Source organism: Pteropus alecto, unplaced genomic scaffold (assembly GCF_000325575.1).
Source record: "Pteropus alecto unplaced genomic scaffold, ASM32557v1 scaffold287, whole genome shotgun sequence".
Classification (NCBI taxonomy): domain Eukaryota; kingdom Metazoa; phylum Chordata; class Mammalia; order Chiroptera; family Pteropodidae; genus Pteropus; species Pteropus alecto.
The window spans coordinates 2,055,134-2,071,108 of NW_006439718.1; the positions used below are offsets into that span (position 1 = coordinate 2,055,134).

Genomic DNA, 15,975 nt, shown 5'->3' on the forward strand with positions numbered 1-15,975 from the left:
AGAGATCATTCTCTAAGAGATAATTTAATGCACCTTACTGATAACTAGTCATACATGATGAAGAATAAACTATACTGAGAATTTGGTAGAGAATAGGGGTATCAGACCGTTTGCTCTGTTAGATCCCCTACAGAGCAAGTCTTTCATAATGAGCTCCTGGAGATTGAAATGGTATTCCCTAACCTCTGGGTGTCTATTAGCTCATTGGAAAAATGTACTAAAATATGTAAAGCAACTTAGAACAGTAATTAATATATACTAGGTGCTTCATAAGTGTTTCCTGATCAACTATAATAGTTGACATTTATTGGGCACCAACTATGTACCAGACCCTATAATTGTTGCTTTATATACGGTATTTCCTGATGGGTGTTAATAGCTTATTTTCTAGATGACTTAAGTAAGGCTCAGAAATTTAGTTGATTTAGAGAAAGTTAAAATGTTAGCTAGGGATGTGGCCAGCATTTGAACCCAGCTTGTCTGTTTTAAAATCTCATTCCCTTTCCATTACTCCACATTGCTTCCTTAAACTGTTATTGTACGTTTGAGTAAGCTAGAAAGTGAAAAGCAAGTAAGCTATATTAAAAACTTAAGAATTCTAAACTAAAAATCTATTCATGCCTCAATAGATTAGATTAAAGAAGGGAGGGGGAAACAACACGAAATAAAGCAATAAACCCCAAATGAAAGAGAATAAAAGGCACTGTTAAATGTCTTAGATACAAATGTTAATTAGATATTTAATTTTTTTCCCCCACAGAACAAGGTAAACATGTTCTCTCCACCTCCCTCCCGCCTCAAAAAAATGGACATTAGTTCTCATTATGTTCCACCTGATTAAACTGTCCCAATCCCAGAATGTACTGGGACAGAGAACTAGGTAGGTTTTATTCTTGGAAAGTCTTCAACCGCAAGAGAAGTCAGTCAGTTAGATGGCCCAGTCACTAAGCCTATTCAGCATTAAGAGTTGAATCTTAGATTCTATGTTCTGGAATATTAGGCTGGGTGGTTTTCATACCTGGACCTAATGACTTGTCTACCATATGAACCATCCCTATACTTTTCGTGCAATGTTTTAAAGAACTGTTCACTTAGACTTGGGGCTGGGTAACTGGGAAAGAATGTGGAGATAAAAGAAATAAATGTAACCACAAATGTTTAACAAAGCATAGAATGGGTTAGGAAGGATAGAAAAGACTTTAGTACCAGCAGAAATAAACCCAGACATGGTTAATAAAATTATACAGGTTTCAAGTACATAATTCAATAATTCATTGTATGTATATTGCATTGGATGTTCACCACCCAGTTAAATTTCCTTCCATCACCATATATTTACCACCTTTACCCTTATCTACTTCTTCCTTTCCCCTCTTTTCTTCTAGTAACCACTAAACTGTTCTCTGTGTCTATAAGTTTTTGTCTGTTTTGTTCATTTGTTGCTTTCAGTTTTATATCTCATGAGTGAAATCATATGGTTCTCAACCTTTTCCGTCTGACTTACTTCATTCAGCATAATCTCAAGATCCATCCATTTTGTTGCAAATGGCAGTATTTTATCTCTTCTTATGGCTGAGTAATATTCCACTGTATATATGTACCAAATCTTTTTTTTTTTTTTTTAAGATGAGGCAATCCTTGGTTGACCTCACAGATTGCAAGGACCTTGTTGGCTTATAATCCCTTATTTTTTTATTTTTTACGCCTACAGCACCTGGTCTTCCTAAGTGATCTCCCATCCAAGTACTAACCAGAACCGACCCTGCTTAGCTTCCAAAATCAGACGGGATCAGGCTTGTTCAGCATGGCTGTAGCTATGTACCACATCTTATTAACCAATGTCACCCCAATAAATTAAAGAAAAATATGCTCAGTTGTAGGAAGCCAATGACAAAAGGCCACATACTGTATGATTCCATTTATATAAAATGTGCAGAACAGACAAATCCATAGAGACACCAAAACAGATTAGCAGTTATAGGACTGAATGTAATGTAACTGCTAATGGGCATTTTTGGAGAGTTTAAATGTTCGAAATTAGATAGTGGTGATGGTTGCACAACTCTGAATACACACACAAAAAACAATGAATACTTTAAAAGTGTGAATTTTATGCAATGTAAATTATATTTCAATAAAGCTATTATAAAAAGTCAAAAAAAAAAAAAAAAAAAAGCCAGACACCTCAGACTTTGATGATTAAAAATCTTAGTTACTATGGTAAAGAACTTCATTAATAATTGGCTGCCTTCAGGTGCCAATTTCCATTAACTTCTCAATCTCTATACAAACAAAAAGAGTTATAGATGTTGGCCAAGCTGCCCATTTTTTTCCTGTCAATACTAATACCAGGAGTTTGGACCATCTACCAAAACTCTTTATTAATAGGATTTGACTTCCAGTAGCTTTTCCTGTTAGTCGACTATAAACTAGAACTTAAACAATATGGTTTAGGATTATTTTAGAAATATAAATAAGCTTTTATGATTAAACTCTACTCTCCATTAACAAGAATTGGTATTGGCTTTCACTTTAACCTTCAAAAGACATTATTATTTATGTTTTTTGCCAGGTTTTAAATAGACACAATTGTAAATAAAGGATTTTAAACAGAGCTCCCGACAAAGCCTAAACCTAATCATTTTCCACAACTCCAGTTTTATTCAAGTTTTATGTGCTTGCACATAGACACACTTAAAGAACATATATTTACATATGTAAAATATAGATATGGGAATTTCTGAAAATGATTATTAATGAAAATTTATTAACTATATAACCTTTGAATACCAGATAAACTTCAACATGTACAAATCAGCACTAAGTTCCCAGTTCTTAAACTCTGGTTATATGAATATGCCTCAAGCACCAAGGAAGAAATAATGATCCTAATTTAAAAAGAAAAAAAAAAAATTCCAAGAAACCAAAACCTTATAAGTCTTTTGAATCTTTTTTTTTTTTTTTTTTTTAACACTCTTTGGGGGAAAGTCTCTTTTATTCCACATTTCCTTCCATCTTGTCCGTTTCTAAAAACATTCTCAATGAAAAAAGGCAGACAACCCATAACAGATAAAGGTGATGTCTCAAAAGAACTATTTCTGGAAATTATTCTGTTAAAATACAAAACTGTTCTAACCTAGGAGATTTGTATTATGCAACATGTTTGAGAAAAAAAACCAACTCAATTTTCAAAATTCAAAAACTCAAACGATGCAATCATAACAGAGTTGGCGCTGAAAGGCTCACAGGGAGATCATTAGCAAACCTAGTTGAAGAGATTCTTGGATTTCAACTTCTTCCCTGGCATCAACGGCATCTGCTTGCTGCAGAGGCAATTTATATAACTTTATGGCATCAAAAAAGAGACCTGACAGGCTGAGCACAACCTTTTTCATGGAGTTTCATAAGAAAGCTGATGTTCAACCAAAGAAAGAACCAAAGAATAAAGATGGAAATAGAAAAAGAAAAAAAAAAACACAGGAAAAAATATATCTAAGCCTATGTAAGTCAGGATGGAGGGGGCTTAGATGTACAAACTGACAAATGCATATGTGTCGAAGGGACTGTATCCTTGCATACAAGTGTGGATTAAATACACATTTATATTAAGTTAAGTCAGTTCATATATCACATCTAACAATTTAAACAGGATGTTTCTGCTAAGAGGTGAAAGGAGTTCTATTCATTCTGCTCCTCAGGCCCCAGTCCTTTGTCCTGGCTGGTTGGTAGTCTCCTCACAGGACTCAACAGCATGGTATATGAATGGGTAAAGCTTGATGTCTGGTCCAGGAGTGGAACAGTTTCTGCATTCTTCATTGTAATATCGTAGCAACAGCTTATATACTTCTCCTGGAGAGTAAAAGGCCAGACCAATTTGCACATTTAGGAATACAGATGGATAAAACTTTACACTAAGGAGTACTCAGTTTAATCTCCTAAATAACATATGCTTAAATTTGACTTCTGAAAATAGAGCAGGAATTTCACATGCCTGGAAGGCTTTCCCCAAAAAGGTAAATTTTAAAAAATACCTTGAAAAAACTACTCATTAACTCATGATTAAAACAAGCTATACACAGTACATCATCCATGCATCTTTTTGGGAGTTTGTGGCACCTCTAATTCTACATTCAGCTCCCACAGTAGCAAGGCTTTTCATGTCCAACCAAAATACACTAGATAAGCATGCTGGCATGTCTGAGAAATATGACTCAGAGTGATATCTCTAAAGTTTGAATTTACCCTCCTTACGCCTTCCCTCTTTCAGATTTCTATACACAAACATAAAAAGTTCGGTTTATTGGCCCTACTTTAATAAGCCAACATACTCTTTCAAAGACTGTGGATGACACTTTTCCAGAAAAAGTGATTCTACAAATGTTGCCTCTCTAAGACTTTGTCCCCTATCCTCAAAAATCATACTTTCATTTTTTCTTATTCACTGTGCTCCATCCAGATTTAGCAGGTGTTCCTTCTGCTAAATCCATCAAGACTATCTTCTACTTACCAATAGTCAGTTTCCTTTCAGTAAGGAAAGTGTGCATGCTGTAAATATCTCTCATCAGTTCCGAGTCCCCAAAGGTGAAATAAACCACATCTCGTTCAGCTTCAGCAGCTGCCAGTATCTGTATTAAGGCTGTAGCAAAGAGAGAAAAAAACACAGCTATATTATGACACTTTTCATCAAAACACCTTTAGTTCCTTCAGCCAGCTAAATTATAGCTGGTACACCACAGCTTTAATCCTACATTAAAGATTTATAAAACCTAATATATACATTATTACAAATGGCAAATACAGGATGAGTATAAATTATCTAGTTATATGACTTTTCAGATATACTGCTGAGACTATCATTAACCCACAGAATTCCCACTCAAGCACCTTTGTAGGAAAACAAACAAAGGAAGGTGCTTTAGTGGTAGTATAGTCAAGGCACTAAGGTGGTATTTTCTTGCTTATATTAATCTGGAACTAAAATTTGTGTTTGCTTGCTTGATTTAATCATTTTATCTTATTATATAGTCACTGGTCTTTTGTATCACAGGAGTCTCTGTGACTTTCCCTGACCAAGGTACTTATGGGGTTCTAATGGTCTCATTAAAACCTATGGCAATGAGAAAGCTCAAAGTGGGTTAGACAGCACACCCTCATCCCTCCTGCACTCCCTTCTCTACCCAATCACTGCAGCATGGAATGAATGCTACTGAAAACACTGGACAGTAACTCTGGTGTGCTAGAATGGGAAAATCATTTAGAATCACTGTCCCCAGGAATCTAAGTTACAAATCACTGAGCCTCAAGTTACGTTTCCAAAAATTAAGTTCCTTTATAATCTTCATCTCAATAGACAAAATTTATTTAACAAAACTGAACATAGGTACAATAAATGCCCTTTTGCTAGATATATCTTTTTCCTTGATAAAAACAGGGGTAGTAGTCTAAATCAGGATAAGTTTTGTATAGTTTTGATTTTTGAGAGGATGTTAATATTCTACATATTCAAAAATAAAATTAAAACAATAAAAATGGAAATGGGAAGGAACCTACAATTGAAAGTAAACTAAAACAAATGAGCCCCGTTTTATTTTAAAATAGTAACATAAAAACACTGAAGGGGAAGGAAAAAAGAAAGGATGAAAGAAAGTAACTTATGAACACAACATTTGACTAATACACCCTAAGTCTTTGGCAAGAAAAAAAGAATTACAAACAAATCCCTGACCCTTTTTGCTAGGTTTGCTTACCAAAGCAATTCTGAAAGTATTTTTAGATATCTTTCAGGATTGAGCAAATGAGGCAATGTATTGATATTGTTGGGAGCTGGGGTTCGCTCTATGGGAGGACACACAAATATGGAACAGGGAAAGACAAAAAAATAACTCGAGGGGACATACTGAAATGGAAGACACTGATGTATACTCATGACATCTAAAATCTGTGTGTGTGTGTGTGTGTGTGTGTGTGTGACAGAGAGAGAGAGAAGAGAGAGAATGAGAGCGAGCGAGCTCTAAAGAACAGATTTTGTAGTTCTGTGTGCTGAAAAAAAACAAAAAAGAAGAGACATCCCAGTAGCAATGAACACACCTTGTGCCCAGATCTTGGTATCTAATACTACTTCCCTTAAAAGGAACTGGAATTCAGGGAGATGCCTGATTCCATGGTTTGGACAGGACAGGTACAAGACAAGTCCAAAATATTCTGCAATACCAGAGGGTAAAAAAATGCTAAAAGAAAAAAAAAGATGGGGGTAAAATTGATGGGAGCTTGTCACAAGGCTACAGAAGCCAATTTGCAGAAGATTCTACTAGCCAAAACTGGACAAGCTAAGTACCAAAATATTAAGTAAAATAATAAATTATGAACCATTGAAAAAATATGAATTTCTGAATCTACACCAATAATACATAGTAAATAAATAGAGGAGAGGAAAGAGGGCTCTTTGCTCACAGAAAAAAGCCAAAAACTAACCAGGAATTGTGGAGGAAGTGTGAGAACGACATAATTCTCTTTTTGTAACCATCATGGTAAAGATTGAATCAGGCAAAAATCATTAAAGCATGCTAAATCTAGGTGACATTTTGCAAGTGTCTTCCCATAGACTACTTATTAGCTACAAGAAAGGAAAAAACTCACTGTCTATACAGTGGAGAGATCAGACAACGCCTTGACTGGGTGATCAAAATTAACATCACCAACGGGGTCAGATGGTCATCAAGTGCCTTTAAACACTATCACCCAAATAGTGCTCTAACCAACAATGCATAATCTCAACCTAATTATGAAGAAACAGCAGACAAACTCAAAGAACATTGTATTCTTCAAACATGTTGATGTTATAAAAGACAAAGAATGGCTGTGGAAATACTCTAGATTCAAAAGGAGGCTAAAAGATATGACAATTAAATGCAAAACCTGATTCTAGACCTGGTACTGGAGGACAAAAGGGCTATAAATGGTTTTATTAAGGCACCTGACAAAATTGGAACATAGATTATAAGAGTAGATAAAAATATTCTATTGATGTATAATTATGAACATAATAACTATAATGCGTTTGTTGTATAAGAAAATATTTTGTTTTTAAGAAACATTGAAGTATGTAGGAAAAAGGGCATAATGTTATAACTTAAGCTCAAATGGTTCAGAAAAAAATTGTGTGTATATAGATACAGTCTATGTACATACACAGAGGTGTTAATTTTACTTTTTGTAACTTTTATAAATTTGAAATTATTTGCAAATAAAAAGTTTTTAAAATTATGTAGAAAGGAAAAATATTTTTAAATTTAACTAGTAAATTTGACATGGTTGAGCATCCCCAGGTTTGAGAAAGAATCTAAGACATTATACTACATGTGAGATCCTAAAATACCAAAGTATGTCCTAATTTCCAAACTAATATTTATTGAGTACCCACAACATGTGAAGTGCCATGACTAGGCCTCATTAATCTCAGAGTATTGAAAGTAATTAATCTCAAAATAGAGATATTTTAATTAAAACTGCTCAACCAACTTATGTATATATTAAAGTTTCAGTACACTAAATTTCAAAAGGTTCCTAATTAACCTAAACTACACATAAAAATGAAAACTAATGAATCGTCGCTTACCTCTACCAATCTTTTAGTGTGAATGAAAATTTGACTTTGAGTCAAATTTCCTATTTATAAAAGGGGAGGGGACCCAAGAAATGTCCTTATAGTCCTACTTCCTCCTCATATATAGAAATACTAGATAACTGGTCATTTGCAATTTATGAAAATGAAATATTAATAAAAACATTTAAAATTTATCTCCCAATTTATTTTTTAAATGCTTCCCAGGCCATTTTGTCCTTGTGGATAGGCTCTTAGAGCTAAGCTTGACAGAGCTAGCAAAAAGAGGCTAGATCCTAATAAGAGAAACCAATTTACATTACATTCTTGATTTCATATCTATTTCTGTTTGGATACACACTGTAACATAAGCATATTGGAACTGGAGACAGGAGTCCTAGTTCAGTGCTCACCCTTCTGCTAGCTATCTAGCTCTATGACTAGCCAAGTCACTTATCTCTCTTTCCGAATTTCCCCCAGCTATGCAATGAAGTTCAATTGGATCCCTAAAGACTCTTTCAGAGTATAGAATTCCATAATCTCTGCTATAATTTTTCCCCTTGCATTGGCTATTAGACTATAAATACACAAATGAAATTTTCAGAAATATATATTAATCTTAAACCTAGATACATCAGTAATCACTTACACAAGATCATTTTAAACAGAACTGAATTCAGACCTCACTATCTACATCTCCAAGACCTTTGTAAATCTAGAGAATTGTGTCTCACGACTTAAGTGAACTCTCTTGTATCATAAATCTAATAGGTAGTGTGGACTGACTCCAAGTATAATATAAAAGTATCAAATTCTAACATCAAACACAACTAGGTGCCAAAATAATCACTTAAATTAACCTGCAGGGAGCTTGGTTTTAATTTTCTTTCTGGCATCAATGTTAAGCTATGAAAAAAATTCAAATAAATATGAATAACATCAAAAAACAATTCATAGTGTCTTCCTGCAACAGATGAATAAAAAAAATTAGTAAAATGATGGATACACCACAGGTGTGGTTTAAGACCATTAGCATATAAAATTAATAACAAATGCTAATATGGCATGCTTAACAGTTCTAGTAACTTTATAAGCACAAACTCAAGATTTATGATTAACTCACTTAATCCTTAGAGAAATTGAATATTAGTATTATCTCAATTTTGAAAATAAGGAAATATAGGCACCAAAGGAGTAATGTGTCTATAGCACAGAGCCAGAAAACTGTGGAGCTGAGATTCAAACCCTGGCAGTCTGAATGAAGGACTTGCACTCTCACTCACTATGCTGTAAAGCTGACATGCTAAGTCAACCTGTTCTATTCCAAGCAAATTTACCATATGCCAGTCAGATGAACTGCCTCAAATTTTTTATTTACATTATTTAAATGCATGCTGGCAAGCAGGCTAAAATAGTATAGATTTGAAAGTACTACTGAAGTCTTTCTAATGACATCCAACATGTTTTCGGAGCTCTCATGCCCCCATTATCCTGAAAGCACAAGCACTACTACCAGCCCCAAAAGCTTTTAGTTCACTCTTCAGGGCCAATTCTTATTCCCTAATTGTCTTGTCCTCTGGCTTCTGTTTTTAATATTGACACCACTTGCCCACCCCAGTACCCCCCAACCTCCCAGCAGATATTACCAAAGGCTCAATCTTTGGTCCTTTCATCTGCTTTAATTGTTTCCTCCCTATAAGAATTCAACCACAATCTCTAGAATGTCAATTCTCAAATCTTCATCCAGATACAGTTTGTGGTCAATAAAGATTAAATAGCAAGAGCACATAAACTGGGCTCTTGGGGATTAATCCTGGTTTGAATCCTAGCAGTGCCACTTGATATTCCCGTAATCCCAGGCTAGTTACTTATCTCTGTATGTCTCAGTTATCCCATCTATAAAGGTAAAAATAACACCTACCTAACAGGCTGTTATAAGCTAATACATGTAAGGAAAAACATTTCGTATAATCCCTACAACACAGACTGCAATTGAACATGTTTAACAACATATATTGGTTTGTGAGGAAGATAGGCCAAGTTTAAATGTTGGTTCTGACACTTAGTAAGTGGTTCTCTTTGGGCAGGTTTATTAGCCTCTCTACAAACCTTGGTCTCTTCATCTTAAAAATGAGGCTATAAACTGCAGAGTAATTATGCAAACTAAAGAAGAGAATGTGGCATTTCTTACACATGGCTGAACACCAGCAACTCCCAGAGTTAAAAAAAATTCCCAAAGCCCTTTCCCAGATCCACTAATTCAGTGGCATCTCCAAGGTGCTGATAACCATTCCACTTACTCCAGACACTTTGAATGCACTAACATACAAGACTCCATTCTAGGCACTGGGCCCTACTGACGAGAACAAAGCAGAAATGTTAAGGAAGGGATATTTTACTTAAGTGTGTAGGAGCAAGGCTGAGAAAAATAGAGACTGTTCTGACAGAAGGAAGCAAAGGGAAGAGGAACCTGTGGCAGACAAACTGGGGTAACCTTGCCCAATAATTCTATTCCTCTACCTTCTATTTTTTTGAGTCACCCTTTTCCTACTTCCACAACCAGACTTTCCACAAACCCCAAAACCAAAGTGATAGGCTAAGACAACCATGGCAAGGTAGAAAATGATTTATTAGCATTGTCCGGGCTCATATCTTTTCTAGAACAATGGTTTTTCTGGAGTTTAGCTATCTTGACTCCAAAATAGCAAAATAACTAGTGAAGACATCATTTAGGTTTGATATAAATGGGCCATAAGGTATAAAAGAAAGCTAATTTATAAATAAATTTCTATGATCTCAGAAAACTTTTTGTTGAATGTGAATATGTAATAAAAACCAACTGGAAATCCTCTTGATCTCATTAGGAGATGTATCCAGTCTTTACTGACTCCTGGGCTATAACAATTTGGTCCAAGTGATGGGAAAGTGATCTAAGTTAGTCAAATTAGAGTATTTCCATAGAAGTTTTAAACAAAGGAGTCTTGGTGTACACTTAGGGCAGAAGCCCACACCATTGTCTCTACGGAGATGAGATGAATAAAGTTGCAAAAAACAAACCCAAACCAAAACAAAACAAAAAACTCAAAACCAAAAAAACACTGCTTCTACCTTAACAATGAGAAAAGGCAAAGTGATCTACGGAATCATAACTTTTCTTGAGTCTACCAGGGAACTGAGTTTGCAAGGCAACTTTGGCATGACAAGCCCCTCCAAGAGATGAAACACAGGTACTATTATCTTCGAAAGAGCACAGGAGAAAGAGGTGGCCACCATACAAATGGGTGAGAATAAATTAACTAAAACTAACAACATTTTAAAAGCCAAGTGTGGACTAGGGGGTCACTTTGGAATAGCTAGGACCCCAGAAATAAGGAGAGTTCACAATCACTCAAAAGTTTTTCCATGGGCCTCCACAGAGTGCTCAGAAAGATGAAAGGTCAGGCAGGAGGACAGAGAGAGACCCTTTGTTAATCCTGGTGTGCAGGAGGTAACTGGCTGCTGCTAGTGGACAGGCACCAAGCTCTTCCCTCTTCCTCATGTCTCTTCTATCCTACCTTTTGGCTCCTAGGCCCATTGGTTGCCTGGGGAAGAAAGTTGTTAATAATATCTGTTGTACGAATGAATGTATGGAAAATATTCTGTGAATAGCTATAAGTATAATACACAATGAAAGCAATTCAAAATTAAATTGTTATAAATTTTACAACTCATGCACAATTAGGCAACAAGCATATTAAAAATATTTAGCCTTATTTCTAAAGAAATACAAGTTTATGGATTTACACATTCCCATAATTTCTCCCTTCATAATTTTTTTAAAACTATCCTCCCTTCCTTCTTTCTCTTATAAGGTAAGGATAGCAGCTGATAGCATCAGAAGAATCTTTAAGAAAAAGTTGGCCAGTAGAGAAAAAGTTAATATTGGCCTTGTGTTTATCTTCTCTCAGAGGGTTTTAGTTGTCCAACATTTTATCATCTATCAATACTCTGACTTGGACCATAGCCTCTGATTCTTCTTTATGCAACTGCTCTATCTCCTTAATAGTGGTTCATTAGCAAACATCTTTCTTGGTGCTTTCTTCTCTTCGAAATTAATCTAGGATTTAAGTGCCCCCTTGCACACGTCTGCAATGTGACTAACAAGAAGGTAGTCTTATAAAAGAGGGGCTTATACCAGTCAGATGGCTGACATTTTTAACTCATTTTTTTAAAAAATTCAATTTATTGAGGTGACATTGGTTAATAAAATTATATAGGTTTCAAGTGTACAATTCGATAATGTGTCATATGTATACTGCATTGTATGTTCACCACCTAAAGTTAAATTTCCTTTTGTCACTGTATATTTAACCCCTTTACTCTTTTCTACCACCTCCCTTCCCCCTTTTCCCTCTGAACCACTAAACTGTTGTCCGTGTCCATGAGTTTGTTCATCTGGTCCATTTGTTACTTTTCGTTTTACATCCCATATATGAGTGAAATCATATGGTTCTCAACTGTTTCTGCCTGACTTATTTTGCTTAGTATGATAATCTCAAGATCCATCCATGTTGTGGCAAATGGTAGTATTTCATTTTGTCTTATGGCTGAATAATATTTCATTGTATATACATATCACATCTTCTTTATTCAATTATCTATCAAAGGGTTGTTTTATGTCTTGGCCACTGTGAATAATGCTGCAAGGAACATTTGGGTATATATACTTTTATGGATAAGTGTTCTCAAGTTTTTTGTGTAGACACCCAGAAAAAAGATTGCTGGGTCATAAGATAATTCTATATTTAATTTTTTGAGGAAGCTCCATACTGTTTTCCATAGTGGCTGTACCAATTTACATTCTCACCAGCAGTGTTTGAGGGTTCCTTTTTCTCCACCGCTCCAACACTTTTTATTATTTGTCCTGTTGATGCCAGCTATTCTAATAGGTGTGACATGGTATCTCATTGTGGTTTTGATTTGCATTTCCCTAATAGCTAGTGAAATTGAGCATCGTTTCATATGTCCATTTATGTCTTCTTGTGAGAAGTGTCTGTTCAGGTGCTCTGACCGCTTTTTAATTAAATAGTTTGGTTTTTTAATTGTTGAGTTATATGAGTTCTTTGTATAATTTGGATATTGGCTCCTTATCGGAAGCTGCAAATATCTTCTCCTATTCAGCTGGTTGCCTCTTTTGTTTGCTGATGGTTTCTTTTGCTGTGCAGAAGCTTTTTAATTTGATATAGTCCTATTCGTTTATTTTTGTTTTTATTTCCCTTGCCTTTGAGGTCAAATTCACAAAAGCCTCTCTAAACCCAAGGACATGTAAAAAATTGAGATATGACATATTAATGTTATATTAGTTTTTGGTGTAAAACATAATGATTTGATATTTGAATACACTGAGAAATGACGACCACAATAAGTCTAGTTAGCATCCATCACCATGCATAGTTACAAAATTTTTTTTTCTTGTAATGAGAACTTTTAATGTCTACTCTTATCAACTTTCAAATATACAATATGGTATTATTAACTATAGTTGCCATGCTGTATATTACATCCCCATGATTCATTCATTTTATAACTGGAAATGAATGACTCCCTTCACCAGTTTCACCCCAACCTCCAACCCCTGGCAACCACCAATCTGTTCTTTGTATCTACATGTTTGGTGTTTTATTTATTTTTTTTAGCTTCCAAATGTAAGTAAGACTATATGGTATTTGTCTTTCTATGTCTTACTCATTTTACTTAGCACAATGCTCTCAATGTCTATGTTGTCAGAAAATTTTTTGATTTTAACAAAAACAATGTATACTCACAACAGAAAAATACAGATTAAAAAGAAAATAAAGAACATCTATATCCCTCGCCTCAAGACAACCACAATTGACCTTTGCACATAAACAGATAAACATAGAAAATCTTAAATATGTGTATAATATTTTATACTCATAATTTAATTTTTAAAAGGCTTATATTACATATATTGTGTATTTCCCCCCAATTTGGCAGATTCCAAAAACATCCTTCCATATCAGCAGTTATATTTCTGTAATAGTTAATAATAATGCCTGCATAATATTTCATTACATAGATATACCATAACTTCTTTCTTTTTAAAATCACTTTTAGTAAACAATCCCCACCCAAGGACATTATGACTGCTCACAATTTTTATGATTAGTCAAGCAAATAAAGAGGACAAAATGGTCAAAAGTCATTCCAAAGTTTAAATCTCGATAATTAAGAAAATGAATTATACAATGAAAATTTTTGTACCATGCTTGTTAGTCACCAGAGGAAGCAAAGCTGCAGTCTAAATTCTGTACCATAAAGAAAAGAAATGAAATAAACACATTTATAAAGCTTCTCAAATTGTCCATCATAAATGACCAAGGCTTATGGCAGACCTGGTTTCTAGACTGATGACATGAATGTACTCTTACTTAAGAGAAAACAGAAAAAAGTGTCTGTCACAAGATCAGTAAGACCAGAGTGAAAAACAGGTTTCTTCAAACAAATTCAGGATGACAAAGAATTTCATAAAATGAAAACCAGAAATCCCTTTTCTATAGACTTTCAAAACACTGAAAATAGATGCAGTTTTTGTTTTTGAATATGAAGAAAATGTGGATGAAAGTCTTTAGAATGAAGAAAACAGGAAAGATTTTTGAAGCATACCACAAAAATGTGAACACATAAAAATTAATACCATATGACAACAATCCAACAGGCTGAAATAAATGAAAAAACTGAGAAAAATATCTGCAACATGTGACAGTTAAATAATTAATATTCCTTAATATACAAAGAATTATTACCAGCCAATGAAAAATCGAAACAACTCCCTAAGAGCTAAATGGGCAGAAGATGTGAAAAAACAATTCACAAAACAAATAAAAATGGCGAATAAACATATAAAAATTATTGAACCTCAGAGAAATTAAAAAGAACGACAATCCCTTCTTTGTGAGGTTGCCTGTGCAAGGAAGACAACAGAATTCGAGACAGTCTTTCAGAAGGACAATTTGCAACAAGTATCAAAATATAAAGTATATATATCCTTTGAATCATTAATCTTACTTCTAGTAATTAATCCTAAGGAAACGATTATATATAACATAATTATATACTCTAGTATTGCTTAAAATATAAAGAAAATAAATCAATTATCTATGAATAGAGAATCAGTAAAATAAATTATGGTATATAGGTACATAAAACAGAAAGGCATGTAGCTATTTAAACATGTCAACAGTAGATCTGCACTTGTTGATGACAGCCATCCATGAGACTGTACGGTTTTCAAAGTGAGGAAGTTATGGCATAGAATATATGGTGTTATTCTATTAATGTCAAATGGTTACACAGATTGTGACATAGAAATATCTGAAAAGACAGTCACCAGAAAGTTAACAGTGAATTCTGGTGATTTTCACATACTTAATGATAACTTTCTGGATTTAAAATATAATGATGTGTGATTTTTACAAAAATAAGACTCATAAATTATGACAGACTCAACTGTTCTATTTTCAACATGATGGAATTTATTTATATCTAGTTTGGCTACCAAGGCCAGCTGCCTCTTTTACGCTTGCTTTGTTTTCTGGTTACGCTGATAAGTGTAATATAACAAAGAATTTGTCTGGTCTTAGTCCTGGGTTCCTGGCAGAAGCTTCAAAAACTCTTGGAATTTCCTGAGTGAGTGTCTTTATTATGCTAATGAGGTGACTCCTAGTAGGCCCCTCGATAATTTCAGCATTCAGATTTTTAGCTATTGACCTCCAGGGAGTGAAGGGAAGCCTGGAAATTAAGTTCAGTGATGTGGCCAACAATCCAATGATGCTTATGCACAAAGTCTTAATAAAAACTTTGGACACAAAAGGTCAAACAATCCAATGACTGTGTACGAAGTCCCAATAAAAACTCTGGACACCAAAGGTCAGTGGAGCTTCCTGGTTGGCAAACACATTGATGTGCTGTGAGAGTGACTGACCTGACATCACCAGGAGAGGCGTGGATGCTTTGTAGTAGCTCTCAGATCTCACCCTATGTGTACCTTTATAATAAAATTGTAATAGCACCTTCCTGAGTTCTGTGAAATCACTTCAGTAAATTATCACACCTGAGGGGGATCATGGGAACTTGCCAAATTGGTAGCCAGTTGGTCAGATGGATGGGTGGCCGGGGGTAACACCTACCTCGACCCTAGACTTTTGGCTAGAGCCTGAAATAGGGGCAATCTTGTGGAGGACTCTGCCTTTAACCTGTGAGGTATATGCTAACTCTAGGCAGTTAGTATCAGGATTGTATTGCAGCACACCCAGTTTGTGTCAGACCTGTAACCATCCTAAGATATAATACTATTTTCTATAACTGATAATTTT

At 34.7% G+C, this 15,975-nt stretch overlaps 1 protein-coding gene across 3 annotated transcripts in view; it reads right to left on the reverse strand.

The window, feature by feature from the left end:
* Positions 1-2,633: 2,633 nt before the first annotated feature.
* Positions 2,634-15,975, reverse strand: part of PARG (poly(ADP-ribose) glycohydrolase) — a 115,461-nt gene continuing 102,119 nt past the window's right edge. For all 3 annotated transcript variants that reach the window (XM_006916931.3, XM_015593247.2, XM_015593248.2), the window contains 2 exons: positions 4,508-4,636; positions 2,634-3,849 (listed from right to left, as the gene is read on the reverse strand). In XM_006916931.3, the coding sequence (XP_006916993.1) occupies positions 3,695-3,849; positions 4,508-4,636 (284 nt within the window). In that variant the 3' untranslated portion in view covers positions 2,634-3,694. The remainder of the gene's footprint in view (positions 3,850-4,507; positions 4,637-15,975) is intronic.